At 49.9% G+C, this 19841-nt stretch overlaps 1 protein-coding gene across 1 annotated transcript in view; it reads left to right on the top strand.

Annotated features, from left to right (window-relative positions):
* The window catches only part of EPAS1 (endothelial PAS domain protein 1), a gene marked incomplete at its 3' end in the record, with an annotated part of 85904 nt that overhangs the window by 59754 nt on the left and 6309 nt on the right, over positions 1 to 19841 (top strand). Inside the window, 7 exon segments of the mRNA NM_001097420.1 lie at positions 1193 to 1311; positions 1416 to 1601; positions 1604 to 1620; positions 10840 to 10946; positions 17289 to 17436; positions 18085 to 18299; positions 19630 to 19820. Coding sequence (NP_001090889.1) covers positions 1193 to 1311; positions 1416 to 1601; positions 1604 to 1620; positions 10840 to 10946; positions 17289 to 17436; positions 18085 to 18299; positions 19630 to 19820 — 983 coding nt within the window.

Raw genomic sequence — 19841 nt, 5'->3', positions numbered from 1 at the left:
GACCTGTGCCACGGCCACAGATGAGGCCTCCAGCCTCCTTCCCCCCAGCCCCTGAGCCAGCCCTGGTGGGGGGTCCAGGCCCCAAGATACAAGACTATCCCATGATAGTCACACCCCACCTGTGGAAATTACAATTGTAAGAAACGTGAGTATGGGAGAGATGGTGGTGTAGTCGTGATGGAGAAATAGTCTCTCTTAAGGAAAAAAAAAAAAAATATTCACCACCTGGTCTGTTACTTAGTGGGCACTCCTAGGGATGCTGAAGATAGAGTCAAAGGTTTAGGTGAAGGAGCTGATGGCCATGTCCAGAGCGAGGGATGTGACACTTTGAAACAAGGCTCTGGATTGTTCTGGGAGGCTGGGCAGGGGGCAGGAGTGTACCTGGGTAGGTCCAGGATGGCAGGTTTTAGACATGAACAGGGGAACTCATCTGTCACCTATTGCATTCATCACTTTTTTTTTTTATAAAAAGTGGGAGGAGTCCTGAATGGGTCGGTTATCTGGAGACTCTGAGGAAGCCAGCACTCTTATTTGTCCTGGTGATTTATTTCATTCTGGCTGAGAGAGGATAGGATCCATGTTGAGTCGATCCTCAAGGTGAATTTGCTCACCATAGGAGATTTGGACCAACAGTCTCTCTTGATCCTTGACAGATGTCACCAAAGGGACAGGGCAAATGATGCAGGATCCTTGATGCAGCCAGTGCAGGTTGAAAATAGGGCACTGGAGGGTTTGAGTTCCTGAGGGGCAGGAAGGAAGGAAAGACGAGTGTCTGAGGGGCATTACTAACCTGAGAGGCTTATCCCCTTGGAGCAATTGTGGTCTCGCCCAGACCGTCCCTAGGAATTCCTTCCCGGGAACCCGGGCCTGCCAGGGAGAGGTTTGCTGAGATAATGGCCAATGGTCGGTCACTCATCGCGTGGCTGCTCCGCAGGGCGAGGTGCAGCGGGAGATAAAAGAGCGGACAGCCCTGGCCCTCAAGCAACTTGCACTGCAGTGGGGGACCCGCTGGAGCCCAGGCAGCCTTGGCCACAGGCCGTGGTGGCAGTGAGCATCCACAGCAGGCTGCAGGTGCTCCGAGCAGCTCCTTGGGGAATAAACACGTTGCCCGGCAACACTGCCCGCCCCCTTGTGAGTATAAACCCAGAACGGAACTCAGTGGTGTCCCCCGCCCTCCCCCCCTGCCCCCCAGGCTCTGGTTTTGGGAAGAAAAGCAAAGACATGTCCACCGAGCGGGACTTCTTCATGAGGATGAAGTGCACCGTCACCAACAGAGGCCGCACCGTCAACCTCAAGTCAGCCACCTGGAAGGTAGGAGACGTCAGGCCGGGTTGGCGTCCCAGGTGTGTCCCCGCCCCCCGCCCCGCCCCCCGTGCTCTCAGCCCCACGTCTGACCCTCCGCGGCTGGTCTCCAGGTCCTGCACTGCACGGGCCAGGTGAAGGTCTACAACAACTGCCCCCCTCACAGCAGTCTCTGCGGCTGCAAGGAGCCGCTGCTGTCCTGCCTCATCATCATGTGCGAGCCCATCCAGCACCCGTCCCACATGGACATCCCCCTGGACAGCAAGACCTTCCTGAGCCGCCACAGCATGGACATGAAGTTACCTACTGCGACGACAGGTGGGGCCCAGCGGGGCGTGTGCGCGTGCGTGCATGCGTGTGTGTGTGTGTGTGTGTGTGTGTGTGTGTGTGCGCCTGTAGTCGGGGTGCAGGTCTGGACGTTGATGTTGTCCTGCTGGGTGCAGGATGCAGCTCTGTCCCATCGGCGCCGCCAAGGGGTTTCTCATACTGTATTTGGAGGTCTCCCGAGACGTAGCGTCGGGGCTGACTACAGAGCTGTCCTGGGGTGTGGCTGTCATCGGGTGGATGGTGGAGGTGTGTACAACTCCTCCACATGTGTGTCAGGCTCCTAGGAAAGCTCCAGGTACTCTCCCTCCCAGGAGACGAGGGTCTGGAGAGCCCCATCCGCACCCCCAGTTCAGAGCCCAGCCCCGAGCGCTTGAGTTTCTGGCCTGGAAGCGCCTGCATGTTCTCTGCCATTAATGAGCTCTTCCCTTCAGCCTTTGCTGCTCCTGTGTCACCTCCGCTCCAGCCACTGTCCAATCTGCACTGGGAGGTTTTTCAATGAAAGGAACTAGTGTGTCAGACTCTAACCCCCAAAGACAAGCCCAGCTGGAAACTCTCTTATGGGAGAATGGAGTGGTAAGGGTCTTGCCTCGGTGAGAGGCCCACGTTCAAATCTGATAAGCAGTGTTCTCAGTATTCGCTGCAGTTCTCATCCTAAATTATTTCTTTATTAAAATGGTTCAAAGAACCCCTAAGATTGCACAGGTTATCCAGGTCACTCTAGTTTTAAGGTGAGAGTTGAAACAGGTGGGGAAGAGCCTGGGGTTGTCATGGGAGGGGTTTGGGGATGCATCTCTGACTCCCCCACTGCCTGGCATCTGCCCCGGGGAACTGGGAATGTGGGAGGTCGGGAGGTGGAAGGAGAGATACAGGGAAGGAGAGAGGCCACAGGCAATGGCTGCTGTCAGGGAGAGATGGACAGGCCACAGGAAGGAGCTGGCCGGGTAGGCCTGGCCCAAGGAGATGCCATTATGGCCTGGCGAGCAGTGTGTGGGACCAGTTGTAGCCTGCAGGGTTGTCCCAGTGCTGGTGGTAACTCGCTGCTGCTCCAGCCACTCCTCTCTCACCTTCTAGGGTTTCTGCACAAACCCTGAGCTCTCAGCTTCCCCTTCTGTGAGGCGCAGAAGAAAATACTTTCTCCACCTGTCTCACAGGATCACTGAGATGGGAATGAAGCTATGGAGGCACTTTGAAAAGTACAGACCCTGTAACATGGGAGGCTTTTGGTTCCTGTGCATGTCTCGCTCCCTGCCTTTGCCTCCCCCAAAGCCAAGCTCCCACTAAACTCAGGGCCAGGATCCCTTCTGGAGGCATGTAGAGGCAGGGGGTCTGGAAGAAGGAGAGACCACCAGCAGGAAACTGCCTTGCCTTCCAGCCAGCAGGAAGCCACAGGTGCCAGGAGAGAGCTCCCGCTCAGCCTTTCTCTCCTCTCCTGGACATCCTGTCCCAGGGGCTGTCTGGGCTCCTTTGTGGGTGGGACCCTGCTTTCCAGTCTCGGCCGAGTTTCTCTCCCCTGATTCTGGACTGACCTGGTGATACCTGGTGCCCCTCCTTAGGACTGGACTCCAGGCACGGTTTAAGAACTTTTGTAAAAGTGTCCTTGAGTCATTCCTGTCCCCCAGCTCTGACCACCACAGTGGTCAAGGCTTGTGGAGGTAGCGGGTAGTTCCAGACATAGAAGTGCTCTAACCTCATCAGGAGAAAATGTCACGTAGGAAGACTTATGCCCTGGAACTTTGACATAGTCAGCACTTAGGGCTGTTCATATTGTCATTATTGTGATGACGATGATAATTAGAAAGATTATTCCAAAGGCAGGCACCAGAGAAATCCACGCTGTGTGTAAAGTTATTTATCAGATGCAGTCTTTGTAGTCAGAGGACCATTCTGGGCAGAAGATGTGGTTTTGTACGATACACCTCTGTCCGTAATCTTCTGAGACAAGAGAAATCCTGTCCCATAGCCCATATGTCTCCAGCTTTGAGGTGGCAGGGTGGGGGCACGGCACTGCCAGTGCCTTAGCCAGACAGCCTGGGAGCAGCAGGAGGGCTGCAGACAGTGAAAGATGCATGTGAACCACAGCCCTAATGTGACCCCAAAGCACTGGGAAAACCCTGCCTGTCCTAGAAAATAACCTCTCATCCCTAGATAACAGAAAAGAGAGATTTTTTTTCTCTAAGCTTAAGACTTTGATCTTTGTTAAAGTAAAGGGAAAAGAAAAAAGCCTCTAGAAAGGACACTTTGAAGTTTTCCCTCATTCATTATCTTGTTTTGGATGAATTTCAGATCATTTCCTGAACGCATCTAACCTTCGGGTAAAAGGAGAGGGGGTGATAATATGTGGAATCGGGTGTCTGAGAGTGAAGAAGACCTTCTTTGCACAAGGGGGAGAGACCCTGTGCCGGCTTCTTAGCTTGGCTCAGGGCTGGGAGGCAGAGTCGATCTTGGTTTGAAGGAACCTGTGATTTAGGGCTTTGTGAGTCAGAGTGTGGAGGGTGATATTGCTTGTAAGTTTGCTGGACACACTGCACTTTCAGCAGAATCTTGCTTTTCAAGAAACCTAATTACACGGCCCAGACTCTGAATTCACTGGTGCTGGAGAGATGGATGCAGAGTCATTTAAAGACACAGAATACTGTGCCACACAGAAGTTGTGTTTAACGGATTAGCAGATTAGTTAACAAGGACACAGACATGGCTTAGACAGTTTATAAAGTGACTATTTTAAGTCTTTAATCCCTTTGTGTTATTTCTTGATTGCTTTGATGAGGACCAGGATTTTTTGGTAGGATTTTTTGGTTTTGGTAGCTTTTCTTGTTTTCACTCTTTGTATTGGGATGGGGAAAGGTATACACACATTCCTAGTCCCCCTCTCTCTCTCTCTTGCACACACAGAGACACACACTCTGCTCTTATAAGACCAATGCTTCAGAAACCAACACTTTCATAGCCTGGGGTGGGGGTGGGGGGAATTCCCTAGATTTGATGACATCTGACACATATGAGGGCCTGTGTTTTTCCACAAAGGCGATTATTTTCCCCATGGGAAATTTAGAAAGAATATGATGAAAATGTAAGGAAATTAGAATCCATAAAATAACTTTTGAGCCTGTTTGTTACTTCTTCTTAGATGTATTGAGACCATAGACATAAACAACAAAAAAAAAAAAGAAGAAAAAAAGAAAAATGGGTCATAGAGAAAAAGAGAAGGGAGGGGAAAGAGGGAAGGGGGGGGAATAGAAAGAAAAGAGAAGTCTAATCTCAGGTTTCCAAAATCAGTTGAAGCTGAAACTGCTGATTCTGAAACATGTGAAATTAAATAAAGGAATGCAGATGGTTCAAAAAGCATTCATCCTGCTCCTCTTAATAAAGGGTCAGAAGACCATATCAAATCCTGTATTAATTATTTGAAATGTAGTAAATATCTTAAGTGAATTCTATAACAATTTATATGCCAGTTACACATATGTGTATATATAGTCAACTGCTCTAGATAGGGAGATAAAGCTGAGTAATAAGGTTAAAGAAGAAGAATATCCTGATTATCAGTGTAATGGATGATCTCGTCACCATTTGTGACCCAAACAGAGGTATAATACTCTGTTTCCTAAATTGAGCAGCCAGTTAATGAAATGTTATTTATTGAGTATTTGCTATGTACCTAACCCAAAGTCAGAGACATTATAATTGTATCAAAGAAGAAAAAAGATGATTCCGGATCACCAAGAATTTAGAGTTTGAGACATGAGCAACTTAATGAAACAACAGTGAATGGCACAAATTGAACATTCCATTCACCCAAAGGGAAGACAAAAGTTGTTCCCAAGGAGTTTAAATGCAGTGGGGTGGTTCTTACAGTCACGTGGAGGCGCCATCTAGTGGAGGAATAGAGTAACTGTGAAGGCACCCAAGCCATCAAAGAGAGTGAGGCAAAATTTATAATGCACAAATCCCACTGTTTCCGTGTATTTTATGAGTCTTCCTGTACCTTGGAAACTAATTTTAAAAGCAAGTTATGTGGATGAGAGAAGTAGCACAAGGGGGAAAAGTATCAAAGTAAGAGTAAAATTATCAAATTAACAAAGAGGATCTTGTAATTTTTACGGATAAAGAATCTGAGGGCAACCCCATTTTGTCATTGGATTCAGGCAACAAAGGATGTAATAATACAAGAGTCACAGTTGAATAAGTGAAGATGTCTGCATTTCAAATTCTGTGGATCCAATTTATGATGAATTCTTTTGATCAAAAAGTCGGGGATGGTAATGGTGATAAAAATGAGGAGATAGTTGAGGATCCTAAGAGGCTATCCACCCGTAAAACTAGAGAGAGACATGAGTTGTAAGACACACAATCAAAATACCCGAAAGGCAATGGTGTTAAAGTCTGAGAAGAACATAGGCTGACTTTGGGCAAATTAATAGTAAAGGAATATATACCTGCATTGCATACTGAGATAGATGGAACAAACTGTTTTATATTTTTTAGGGGACAGGTGGCATCTTTACGTTCACAGTGATCTTTTGGAATGATATACTACGTGTAGTTTTTATTTTTATATTTAGTCTATTCCAAACATTTGTGCAGATGTGCAGACATACACGGTGGTCTTTCTCTACCTTTCTTATGTAAGAAGGTAGAGTGTGTTTCTTTAAAGCCCTGAGGTAAAAGAAATCTTAAGTGCTCTTCTGGTGCATCTGTATCTCCTCCAAAGAGTGATGTTCTGAAATGAGCACGAAGAAAGTTTGAGCATATACATGAGAAACACTCCTGTGTCCTCCTGTCTCATCTGCTCGAGATACTCCTGGGAAGAAGCAGCTCTGCAAATTCTCTTTGGAATTTATTTCAAAGTTAATAGACATCACAATAATTATTCCTCTCTATGACCTGCTTCTCTCTTGCTGCAATTCAAGGCACATTTCCTCTTACTGCTGGTGGGTTGCAAGGTAATGAAAGGCAGCCGTGGCATTTGGGGTCCCTCAAGGTCAATCCAGAACTGAGCTATGTATAAATTCACCCCACCTCTAACACGTCACACTGCCGGGATGGAGAGTCATTATCCATTAACGACAGAGCTAGTTGTATAGACTTTCTCATAACTTTGTGCTCTGTGAGGAAAACACGAGGCAAAAGTCTTATTGTTCAAAGCAAAGAAAATCTGGATAGAAATATGTTAAAATGCATTGAAATCGGAGTTAGTGAAGAGTCTGGATTATTATTAAGAAAAGACAAGTTCAAAGCTTATAAGCACATGCAGAAACCAAAATGAGGTGAGTCACGTGTTGCCTGGGAGAGCCCCTTGCGGGAAAGGAGGAAGGAAAGAATGCAGACTTTAATAGAAGGACGGTTTTATTAGCAGATGCATTCTTTGGAAAACAAATAGGTGGTTATGAAGTCCTTAAAACTTTCAATCTCTCAAATAGTTTAAATACTTTCTAACCACCTTGTCTACATGATTCATTTACGGAGCAACTCCTGTGCTCTCGTAGGGAACAGGAGTACAAACTGCAGCCAGACCTCGTTTGACTCCAGGTTGTGAGTCAGACCGGCTGGGCGAGGGAAGGCAGGGAGCTTGCTGCCGCAGCCCACGTGGACGGGCGTGTGGCACAGGCGACCGGCTCAGGCCTTCGCTGGACTTCTTCTGCCTTCTCAGGCGACCACACTGACACGGCCGCCCGAGTGTCCATTTCTCCCCAGCTCTCGGCCACAGGTGGTCCGTGTTGAAAAGAGCCCTGGAATATTTTGAAGGGTTAAGAGCGATGGACGCGCAGTAACCATCATTTTATGCCATGAGGCACAGCTGCCGCTGAACTCCAGAGCCCCTCGCTCTGACTCACCCATTTCCTTGGGGGCAGCGGTAACTTCAGCACTTAACTACCTTCTTTTCTCTACATGGTCAAGTTTGGCTTCTTCTCTGTCCCTTCTTCCTCTGCCTCCTCTGGCCATCCGGCCATGTCCACAGCTCTCTCCTCGCCTCATCTTGGATGTGGTTCTTTTCCTACTTTATCATTACATAGGGCCCTCTGTCCTCATTTCTGCAGTCTGGGGAATTAAGCCCTTGTATGTCTCCTTCTCTGCAGACAGAGCAGCCCTGCCTGAGTTGATGTTTTAAACTTATGAGTGACCCCAAACTGATTTTTTTTTTTCCTCCAGAGAGTCTGGAGCGCTTAATTAGAAAAAGAAAAAAAAAAAAAATAGATCCCCTGCCTCTGGTGGAGAGAGTGCAATTGTGTTATCATAGCCCAGCTCCGCAGGCTTCCCTGGGACGGAGGGAAATGAGCGGGAAGGCCCTGTTGGGCTGTGACGAGCAGCCCTATAAACAAACTGGGTTCATCAGCCCCTCCGCTGGCGTCGGCGTGCCTGCAGATGGAGGGGAACGACCATCAGCTTTGAGTTGGGGTTTCCTGGTTTTGTGACGTCTGACCATTCGAATGTTCTTCGATTGTGTTTGGGGTGTGTGTATTTCCCAGTTTTTATAGTTGTCTGTTTAAAGGAGCGAAGAAGGAGACGTTAAATATTTATTTTAGTTGACAAGATAAATGAAGACTACTACTGGGAAGCGAGCTGGCAATTCTGAAATCAAGGTTTGTTTGTCCGACTCCAAAACACGCCCATTGTGTGCCTAATGGATGGTGCGTGAATTCGATTTAAAAACATTTTATTTGAGGCTGATTATAACACACAATGACTTTGAACATTTTAGAGATTCTAATCTTGAAAGAAAGTGGAATCTCTTCACAGAGGAAGATCGAATCTTTCCGAGAATAGCCTGATTTTTGAGGGTCTCGAGGAAATTCTAGCCCTAGTCTCGGAACCAGAAGTTTATCTGGCAAATTGGTGAGCCTATAAGTGGCCAGCCCATTGTCCGCATGGCCCGCAGGTGCAGTTCTGATTCCCAGGCGAAGCCTGAAAGGGACGGGACCCATCAGAAAAGTTGTTTGGGGGTCGGAAGGGAAGGGCCAGCACTGTTCCATCTCCTTGTTCTCCCTGAGTATCCACCTTGGCTACGGCGCCTTTGGGTGCTGGCTCCAGGGTTAGGCCACCAAGGAACATGTCTGTGGCTGGTGAGTTCAGAGAGCTCTCTGCTCAGGGGACAGATCCTCACAGTCTGAGACCAGCTGGCTGGGGCGAGTGAGCTGCTGGAATCTCACTGGAGACATCGCCGCTGGGCTGGATCAGCTGAGACCTAAGCGCCTCAGCCCTGTCGTGTGGCCCGTTGTTGGACAAAGGCTTTTACCCCCACATCTTGTGGAGGCAGAGAACTTGCCTCTTCTCTGCCCACCTCCACACCAGACACACCTCACAGAGTGGAGAAAGGTGGCTTGAATATCCTGAGGGCTGAGCGGAGGGCTGCGTGTGTACACCATGTGCCCTGAGCCAGGTGACCGTGTTCTCAGAAGAAAGTGGATCGTGAGGGCCCAGGTCCCTTAGCGGTGCTGGAATAGACAGGGCTCTCATTAGGCCTTGGCCCCCAAAGAAAATCAATCCCTTGGTTGACTTTTCCATTAGTTATAGAGCATCCATCGTAGCAGAGATCGAAGGAGAAAGTGGCCCCAGAGTTCAGGGGTTGGCAGCCTCAGGTGTGGAGGGAAGAATACGTCATTCCTTATGACACTGTGTCTGCCTATTGGGACTGGACGAGCCGGGGGACTTGGAGAAAGCTCTGTGGACAAGGCAAGGCTTTGAGCTGGCCCTGCCATTGTCAGGGCTTGGAGAAGAGAAGCCTCAGGGCTCTATAGCAAGCAGGGGTTTGCGGGGCTGGGAACTGCGAGGAAAGGGATCCACCCCAGGGGAGGTGGGGGGTGACCTGACACGCCGCCCGTCAGCTGCACATCCAACTGCTGAGAAGGTAGACTCCGGATTCTGGGGGGACTGGAAGTTCGGCAGAGTTTATTTACTCTGGATGTGGTCGGGGACAGGCAAGCATGGGGAGGGGAGTGACGGAATGGAAACAGCACTCTAGGATGGTTTCGTCTGACCTGTGCAAAACCGGTCTGGAGCCGGAAAGAGGAGGAGAGACAGGAAAGCAGGGAGCCACGGCCTCTGCCTTCCCCTCCCTGCTGCTCGTCTCCAGCATGGACGGGTGACAGGCTGTGCATTTTGACACAGAGCCTGTAATGACGAGAATCTCCCCAGCCCTGCTTGTGTGTGACAGGCTAAGCAAACAAGACAATGAGCCCGCTAGAAAAAAATGTGAGAGCAAAGATTACGAGAAGTAGTGTTTAGGTGTGACGTGGCAAAGCCGCTAATCTGATGGTTCCTGGGCAGGGCTTTGTTTATCTTAATGATTCCAGCACAGAGAAGAGGGGTCCTCAGAGATGGAAGTGATTCTTCACCGTTCTCCATACTTGCCTTTTCTCGGCCCACATCCCATCAAAGCCCGACACCTTGCAGGGGACGGCCAAGCCTTGTCATCTCAGAACTGCCTATTAGAGTGTCATGAAGAGGCCGATTTCTAGGACTCAGATTTTGGATTTGTTTCTCTCAGCACCTCCTGCCCTCCCCTTCCCCCGACCCAATGCCTTTCCTTGAGGTCGGGAGGGACAAAGAGGAGAACCCACGAAGGCAGATGCGATGTCTGAGAAGTATCTGAGGTCACCCAGCAGGACCTGAGGGATGAAGGTTTAAGCACAGATGGGGCTCTGCCTGCCTGGGTGCCTCTTTGCTCCACAATAAACACACTTGCAAAAGCTGCCTCCATGCTTTTACTCACTTCGGACCACTTGATTTTCACGTTTCATTTATATCACCCTCTACTAGACTAAGCTTGACCTAGTAGTCAGGAGGTTCCCGTTCTCACTTTTGCCCTGCCTCTGGACCCTTGTGTAAACATCAAGCAGATTGTCTCCCTCCCTGCATCTCTGCTCCCTTGCCTTCAAAAACTGGCGGTTCAGGGGTGTGTGAGTCCCTCGTCCAGTGGTCCCTGGAGCATAGGCATATGTGTGGTCATTGGGGTGGGGAGTAGGGAGTCTGCTCCTGAAGAGGTGCTTTTCCTGCCCCTGCAACACAGCTTCAGGAAGGGCAGGAAGAGTAGCCACTGGGTGGACCCGCAGTTGCAGGTTGACCACCATGTTTTTGCACAGGTGATGGTCCCACTGGGAAGTGTGGCGTGGGTTCACCTAAACGTCTGCATTGGCATAATGGACTTGGTCCTTGAGCCCCTGGTCACATTCACATGGTCTCTCTTCCCCTTTGCTTTTTTTAAAAATTCAGAATCACAGAACTGATTGGTTACCACCCCGAGGAGCTGCTCGGCCGCTCAGCATATGAGTTCTACCATGCCCTGGACTCGGAGAACATGACCAAAAGTCACCAGAACTGTAAGTTCCAGGAGTGTCTCCTGTGTCTTCCTTGTGTCTGCAGAATCTGGCCTTGAGTGGGGAGTGACCAGAGGGAAAGGAGAAAATCCAGTCCCTTCTTTCCCAGAGTCACCATCCTGTGTGTCAGACAAGACTCATGCCCTCAAGATGGTGCAAGAACCAAGGCTGCCACCAGCCTGTATGACACAGTCACGCAAACCAGGAAAAGGGCCCCTTTCTCTGGGACACACCCACACCCCAAGGCATACAGCCTGGCGAGTGGAAGGTGAAATCTTAGTCCCTACTCACCCCCTCAGCTGAGCACCCTTGTGCAGGTAACAGTCTGCACAACCTTATGGAACAGCCCTATGGAGCATAATACAAGACAGCGGGTTATCAACTTGGCTTATGTGCTGTAGTAGCCAGTACATCCATTCAGAGAAGAAGAGGGCTGAGAGACTTCAGGAAAAGAGAGGACATGGCCCTTGAGTTGGACCTTGAAGGTTGGCAGAGCTTGTACGGCCCCAACTTAATAGATGGGTTGAAGTAATCCATGGTTCTCCAAGAGCTTGCTTGCTGGATCAGGAGAACTCAGTTGGAGGGGGCTGCCCAGGCAACCCAATGATGGCATATGGAAACTATCCCTTGCAGCTTGAAAGAACACTTGAATTCGGAAATGATTCTAGAACAGGACTGTCCAGTAGAACTTTCTGCAGTGGAAATGTTCTGTATCCACATAGTCCATATGTGACCTATGCTGTATTTGAATTATGTCTGTTGTAACTAAGGAACTGAATTTTTGAACTTGGTTTTCATGAAATTTAAGTAACCACACTTCGCTAGTGGCTACCATTTTGCACAGTGCAGTTCAAGTGCATTCAGTTGGCCATGTTCCCAAGTAAGGCTTCCCATTGGCAGGTGATCCAAGAAGATGTTCTTGAATCTATACAGCCAATCAACATGCAAGGATTGTAGGTCTATAACCCTATACCTGGCCTACTAAGGGGCATAGCCATTGACCCCTGCCCTAAGGGATCTCATTTCTGAAGGACAAGGACTTCTGTGGGCCCCGTGGGAGCAGAGTGGCTTGTACCTTCAGTCTCAGTATCTAGTATAGTGTTGGGTGTAGTACAGGCATTGAATGATAAACCCGAGGGCAAAAAAAAATATATTTGGGAAAGAATGCTTCAAAATAAGTTCCCCCAGTGCAGATGTGGGTGCTGAGAGGATTACAGAAGGATTTCAAATAGGTAAGTCTGAGAAGATTCCCAGTGGCCCTGCTGGTCTTGGGCTCTGAGGATTGGCTGTGACTTGGAGTGGCAGTGAAGAAAATGCAAGTGCAGCCCTTTGCCCATTGTTCCTAAATCTATCCATCTATCCCAAGGTTAGGACAGCTAACGTTCAGACCAGCCAACAAACTAGCAGCCCATAAGCTGTGTAGAAGCACACCTAATCTTCTCATAAGGGCTGAGGTCTTCTCTTTCTAACTGGTTTCTTTGCCTTTTCCCCATGGCTTTAGGATTTGATCTGACAGTACAATAGAGCCCCTTATGATATCTCAGAAATGTATCCTTGTGCTCTGTGGCAAAACACACACACACACAACCTACAAATAAATAACCCAGATCGAGCCCCTTTCAGGGACCCAGGGATGGAGGAGGGAGGTGGAGGTCCTTCCGTGTGCTCATGAACATGACCCAGCCCTAGCCTGCCCCAGTTTCAAAATTGTAGAGTGTGGCTCCAGCCTCCACTCTTCTGGTCCATGGTCATTCCTGCTCCCAAACTCATCCTAACACTGGGCCTTGGGGACCGGGCTCTGGCCCGGGTTACCCACCGATTGCCCAGTGCCTGGTTTTCTGGGACTTCCCTCCTGTAGATGTAAAACTGGGAACAAGCCCAGCCTCCCTTCTTGGCCAAGGGCACGTCAAAGTAAGGGTAAGAGTAGGTTTCTGGGAATTCTTGCAGGAAAGTATTGTACTTTATCTTCTGGGGTGGGAGAGTGGAAGAAACTATTGTCAAAGAGAACAAAAATGATGACTTGTCACTAGGCTTATGAAAAGGATTTTTCTTCCTTCTCTTAGGAAATTGTTGACCCTTAAAAATCAGCTAGGGTAAGAGAAAGGAAAAAAAAAAAAGGTCATATTAGTTTTCTGCTGAATCCAGGGAAAAGATGGTGCTTTTAATCAAACCTGTGTGTTTAAGCATTGGACACACTTAAAGGTAACTCACAACCCAAATAGAAATCACAGGGTCCCTTCTTCCCATGATGGAGCCAAGGACAGCAGCTCTGAGCTCAGGGGCCTGCACCACCAGCCTGAGGCCAGCCAAGGGGAATCTGCATGGGTTGGAAATTGGGTTAATTCCAGCTAAACAGAAGCATCTATTTCTATTTCTGTCTCTCTCGCCCTCTCTCTGTTTCTCTCAATCTTTCTTTCTCGGTCTTTCTTTGTCTCTCTGTCTGTCTCTCTCTCTCGTTGGGTTTGTGCAGATGAAGTAGGACAGCGACCCAGGCTCATGCCGTGGAATAATTGGAGGATCAGGCTTGAGGCTGGCCCAGGTTTACACAGCAGCGTCCCGAATTTATGCACATATGTGTATCTTAGCCTGCGAGGGTTTACCATTGAATTTACCAGGGAAGCTCAGTCCTCAAACCAGATTTAGATCATTGAAAGCCATCATTTCCAAATGGATTAGTAGTTTATACATTGTTACCCTCTGAGCATGAGGGTTTGGGGGCAGGTGGGGGGGGTTCTCTTTGTTGTGTGAGGACACTGTGTGCTCTTAGGAAAACAAGATTAAAGGCCATAAAAAGCCTATCTACCAAGTAGCAGGCCCCTCACCAAGGCTGGCATTAATGAGCAGATGATTAGAAGGCTGGTGTAATTATATTCTACTGACAGAGCAGGCCCTCACCTGCAATTGCTAGAAATGCAGTTAAAAACCTTTGCTCACTGTGCTATTTAATTGAACGGAATAAGAGCTTTGAAACTTGTCTGCATTACAAATAAGTTAATAAGTTAATAAATAAGTTAACTCCAGGCACTTGAAATTGTAGAAGAATCGTTTCACTGCAGCAAGGGAGCCTCAGTGGGGCAGATAAGGGGAGACTGGGGAGGACAGAGTTATTTCTTTGGCCGAGGGGTCCACGATAGCTTAGGACAGCAGCAACTGCCCATTCAGTCTTCCCAGTGGAGCAGTGCTCAGGGGATGCAGTGGGAGGGCACTGTACCAAGAGCCACAAGGCAGTCGCATAGCCAGAACTGTTGTCCTGTGGGATGTTGTCTTCTGGCCTGAGTTTCCTCATTTTAAAAAAAGATGCTGGAGTTCCCGTCGTGGCACAGTGGTTAACAAATCTGACGAGGAACGATGAAGTTGCAGGATCGATCCCTGGCCTTGCTCAGTGGGTTAAGGATCCAGCGTTGCCGTGATCTGTAGTGTAGGTTGCAGACGCAGCTCGGATCCCACGTTGCTGTGATTCTGGTGTAGGCCGGCAGCTACAGCTCCAATTCGACCCCTAGCCTAGGAACCTCCATATGCCGTGGGAGTGGCCCTAGAAAAGACCAAAAAAAAAAAAGATTTAAAAAAAGATGCTATCTATCCTCTTTCCAGGACAGAATTTTATTAAAAAGATTAGATGACGATGATACAACCACTTCGGAAAATAACTTGGCAGCATCTCATAAAGGAAATATAAGCAATGACCCAGCTGTCTCACCCCTAGCTGCACCCAGAACATATGTCCATGTGACGATTTGTACACGGTTGTTTGTAGTAGCACCTTTAGTCATAATAACCGAAAACTAAAACAACTCAAACATCCATGGACAGGTGAATGGATAAACTAATTATAGTCTCCCCGTACAGTGGAGTATTACTCAGCAATTAAAAGGAGCAAATCAGTAATACCTCTAACAACATGAGGACTCTGGAAACACGCTGAGGGAAAGAAGGCAGACATGCAAGAACACGTGCTGGTGTATGATTCCATTTACATGCAAATGGAAAAAAGATCAGATCAGTATCTAGTGACAGAAAACAAGTGACAGAGCTGTGGTTGCCTGGGACCAGGGGTGGCAATAAGGATTGGCTGTTAAGAGGGAGGTTGGGTGATGGAAAGTCCTATACCTTTGATTGTGATGACTCTTACAAGGGTGTGTATATTTGTCAAAACTCATTGACCTCAAAAAATGCTTAAAATTAGGGTGCATTTTTTACTGAAGATAAAGTAAACCTCACCAAAGTTGATTTCCTTTTTTTAATGAAAAGAACTTAGACGAGGAGTCTTTAATTTGGACTCAAATCGTGTCTATTGTTTCCACCGAGGGAGCCTTCCTGCAAACCACTCAAAAGTTCTAAAGAAGTTTCTTCTTCTGGAAAACAGGAATAATCATAAATACCCCATGATAGGCTTGCACATGAATAGGGTGATGCTGCCACTAATCCCATGGATGCTTTATGTGCCAGGCACTGTTCTAATTCCTTTGCAGAAAGGAATTTGTCTTAGGGGATGGTTTTGAACTTTGCAAAGTGCCATACGCATCTAAATGACAGTGCCTCCTGTACCTGGGAGGTGCTTGTTAAACTTCTGAACAGGGTGAAATGTGCCAAGAAAAACAGAAATGTAAAGGATTACAAGCAGCATTAGTACAAACCAAGCTGCCTTCCTCCACCACCTCGGGTGGTGAACAGGGACTGGTTCCTGAGCCGACACGGACAGCTGGAGAGTCTCTGCTTGTACAAGAAATGTGCATGTTCTCCCGCAGGGCCCCTGAGGACATTGTCTACAGACGTGTCCTGTAGACGTCACAGGGCCTGAGCACTGTACACGTTAGCAGCTTGGGGCGGAAGGCTGTTTCCCCTGCAGCGTTTGTCGGTGACATCCAGCCAGTGCTTTTGTGCCTGGCAAGTCAGCAGGCAGGTTTGGTCCTCAGTACAAACAGCTATGGGACGCTGGGTACTAATGATCGTTCTTATCATTACTGTTATTATCCATATCCCATTTCGTAGATGAGGAAACCAAGAGGAAGTGTTCTTTTCCCAGCGTCCCCATTCTAGCAAGATCTCCTAATCCTGCCAGTGTGGCCTCTTCCTAGGTCTCTGTGCTTTAGGGGTTTCTGAGCTGGGATTCTAAAGAATGCATTCCCAAGAATGAAAGCGAATGCGCAGTTCAGAAATCCTAACCTTTCAGAAATCCTAACATTAGTAAACTTTGATTTCAAAGGATTCATTGCCTTCTTTTTAAGGGGAGCAGGTGGGGCAATCTGGCCTGGGGAAGAGGACAGTCTGGGAGACAAGGCCCCTTCCCCAGTGCTTCTGTAAAGTGAAACAAATGTTAAATGAACATTTAGGACATTCCAGAAGAGGAAAGAAGTCATACGCAAGGCAGCTGGGATGAGAGGCGAGAAAGACTTTTTTTTTTTTTTTTTTTTTGTCTTTTTGCCTTTTCTAGGGCCGCTCCCTCGGCATATGGAGGTTCCCAGGCTAGGGGTCTAATCGGAGCTGTAGCTGCCCGCCACAGCCACAGCCACAGCAACTCGGGATCTGAGCCGCATCTGCGGCCTACACCGCAGCTCACGGCAACGCCGGATCCTTAACCCACTGAGCAAGGCCAGGGATCGAACCTGCAACCTCATGGTTCCTAGTCGGATTCGTTAACCACTGCGCCATGACAGGAACTCCAAGAAAGACTTTTTGACGAGGCTGCGTGGAGGCTGCTGGCGCCCAGCACTGCCTCAGCTCCTGCTGGGCAGATTTCAGGGCAGGGGGGTAGGCAGGGTTGCTTCTGCCTTTGCTGTGGGTTGCAAACCTTCTGTGGCCCCAAAGGTGGCAAGCGTGACAGATGACCTGGAACATTCCAGATAGCTGGGGTTTTATGTGAACTGCTTTTATTTGCAAGCAGAGTATGGGTGGTAAGGTCTGCTGCAAAGGACTGCCTAAGGGCCGGCTTTCTCCACGCGGCTGGAAGGGACAGAGTAGGCTGTCCCGTAGCCTGGGTGCTCATTTGGATCCAGCCCCCAAGACAGGCTTCCTCCCATTGACCTTGGGGAAAAAAAGGGCAGGTGCTGCTCTTAGTTTCTGTTCGCAGCTGAGCAGCACGAGCCGACGTGTCAAGGCTTGGCGATGGCCACTGCCTGGCTGGACAGCCTAGGGGAGTCATGTAACCCCTCTGAGCCACTTTACCCATGCGTAACATGAAGAAGAGTTGGGTGAGGTGACCTCTGAGCGCCCCTCCAGCTCATTCTCCTGTGGGTCCTTGCTGTCAGGTGCCCCAGTCCCAGTCCTGTCCGTTTCCCCCCAGACCGCCCTCCCTGTGGGGTCTCAGTCCCCCACCTCCCTGACCTAAGGCCCATTTCTGCCCTCTAGTGTGCACCAAAGGGCAGGTGGTCAGCGGCCAGTACCGGATGCTTGCGAAGCACGGGGGCTACGTGTGGCTGGAGACGCAGGGGACGGTCATCTACAACCCCCGCAACCTGCAGCCTCAGTGCATCATGTGTGTCAACTACGTCCTGAGGTGAGTGTGCGAGGGCCGGCGGGCCACAAGGCTGGGGTGCCAGTGCCCCGGAAGTGCCAAGCCCTCAGGACCCAGGCACCACGTCCGCACACTCTTTGTGGTGCTAGTCCTTGTGACCCTGGGCACTTTTGCTGGTGTCCTGGGAACAGCAGGACACTGGGATTTCCTCTTGAGAGGTTTTTTTCTGCCTCTTTCCCACTGTCTGTCTTCTCTGCCATGCCTCTGACCCACGCGGGGAGGCAGATGGAACGTAGGCATCACGGAGTGTTTTCCGAGGGGAGACAAGGGAAGCAAACTGTTTGTGGTTTTTTTCTGGGAGAAGCTGTAACCCTGTTCACTCCATAGCTCCTGGGAGGAGAAATGGAGAAGGTCGTTGCCAGAGTGAAACAAAGTCAAAAGCCCTCAAACCTCATGCATAGCACGCAGCCCACGTACGATAAATACTCAAAGAGCATCCGAGACAGATGTAGACTCAGAGGGTGCTCCCGACATCACAGTCTCCGCCACTTCCAATTTCCATTGTTCTTTACAAAATGCCAGCGCATAGTGTCTGGGAGGCTTAGCTGTCAGGGCTTCCACGTGGCTCAGGGAACAAAAGAATCTTGCCAGAAAACGTGGAAGGTCTGAAGCTCCATCTTGTCCCACCAGTGAGATTGAGAAGAACGACGTGGTATTCTCCATGGACCAGACAGAGTCCCCGTTCAAGCCGCACCTGATGGCCATGAATAGCATCTTTGACAACAGTGGCAAGGTGCCTGTGTCGGAGAAGAGCAACTTCCTGTTCACCAAGCTGAAGGAGGAACCCGAGGAGCTGGCCCAGCTGGCCCCCACCGCGGGAGACACCATCATTTCTCTGGATTTCGGTGGGTGCTTCTTAGCTGAGCCGGGACCTGTTGAACCCTCTTGGAATGACGGGAGACCTCCCAGGTCACAGCTTTTCCTTAACCGGAGCTACCCTGTGCCTGCCCCGTGTCTCGCTAATCAGCCGTTAGTGGCCAGACTCTGTGCTGGGTGCCTGCATGTGGCCTGGTGTGAGGCCGCCCTGTGTCTGAGCCTCATAAGGTGCCAAGAGCCAGGTGGGGAGCTGGAGAACACCCTCCTGAGGGAGTGATTCTTGTGTGTGTGTGTGCGCGCGCGGCGCTTTTTAGGGCTGCACCTGCAGCATATGGGAGACACGGAAGTTCCCAGGCCAGGGGTTGAATCGAGGCTGCAGCTGCCCGCCACAGCCACACTGAAGCAAAGCTGCATCTGTGACCTACACCCCAGCTCATGGCAACACCGGATCCCTAACCCACTGAGCGAGGCCAGGGATCAAACTCTCATCCTCATTGATCCTAGTCAGGTTCGTTAACCACTGAGCCATGAAGGGAACTCTGGGGTGGGGGGGGGTTGATTCTTCACCACAGCCAGCAGGAGTCTGAGATGAGAGCGGGGCAGCGGGGATCTGCTCCGAGGCCACAGGCATGTTTTCACTGTGAGGGCAGCGCTCCACCTGAGCCTGGAAGGACAGATGGCTTGTTTAGGCAGAGCGCTGCTAGGCTGAAATAATGTTGAGAGAAATCATGCCAGAAACACGAATGGAGAAAAGACTCAGGCTCAGGAGTACGCTCTGATGTGTGTGTCTTTAAACATTTGACCTCCCCCGGGGGATGGGAGTCCTGTGGCCCCGGCAGATCTTCAGCTCTTGCCCCTCGATGTGTAGCCCCTTCCTCCCCAGGTTGCAACCCGCTGTCACCCTCAGCCTGGCCGTGGCCGCGAGGAGAGCTGCCCTCCTGTGCTTGCTCTGGACTGGCTGAGTCCGTTAGACGTGTTCCTGAGAGGCCACAGGGGAACCGTGACTTCAGAGACTCACAAAGGCAGCCCTGGGACAAGGTGTCCTGCAGCTGCCCACCTGTGTGGCAGGGATGAGGCCCTTTGCCCCAGTCTTTTGAGCTCCTCCGGCTCTTCATTCTGACTACCCTTCAAGGAGGAGCAGCTCCTAATACGTGTTTAGCCCCTGAGAACTAAAGGCTCCAGGATGCTGTACCTGTTAAAGGCAGTTTGTACGAGGAACCGTAGCCCCCACTGAAGTCACCTTTGTCCCCAGGCAGGCCACAGATCCTTTGAGGAGCTCTTGTGCTTCCTTTGGGCTTCCTCTGTCCTGGGGGTGAGCCCCATGGTTGTGTTAACCAAGCCCGGCCCTTGTCTCCCCAGGAAACCCGACCTTCGAGGAGTCCTCAGCCTATGGCAAGGCCATCCTGCCCCCAGGCCAGCAGTGGGCTGGAGAGTTGAGAAGCCATGGAGCCCACAGCGAGGCCGGGAGCCTGCCTGCCTTCACTGTGCCCCAGGCAGCCGCTCCGGGGAGCACCACTCCCAGTGCCACCAGCAGCAGCAGTTGTTCCACGGTGAGCTCTGGGGTCGAGGCC

The sequence above is a fragment of the Sus scrofa genome, chromosome 3 (genome assembly GCF_000003025.6).
Source record: "Sus scrofa isolate TJ Tabasco breed Duroc chromosome 3, Sscrofa11.1, whole genome shotgun sequence".
Taxonomy (NCBI): Eukaryota; Metazoa; Chordata; class Mammalia; order Artiodactyla; family Suidae; genus Sus; species Sus scrofa.
Note: the sequence above shows the minus strand (reverse complement) of the source record. Positions and strands in the feature narration are given on the sequence as shown.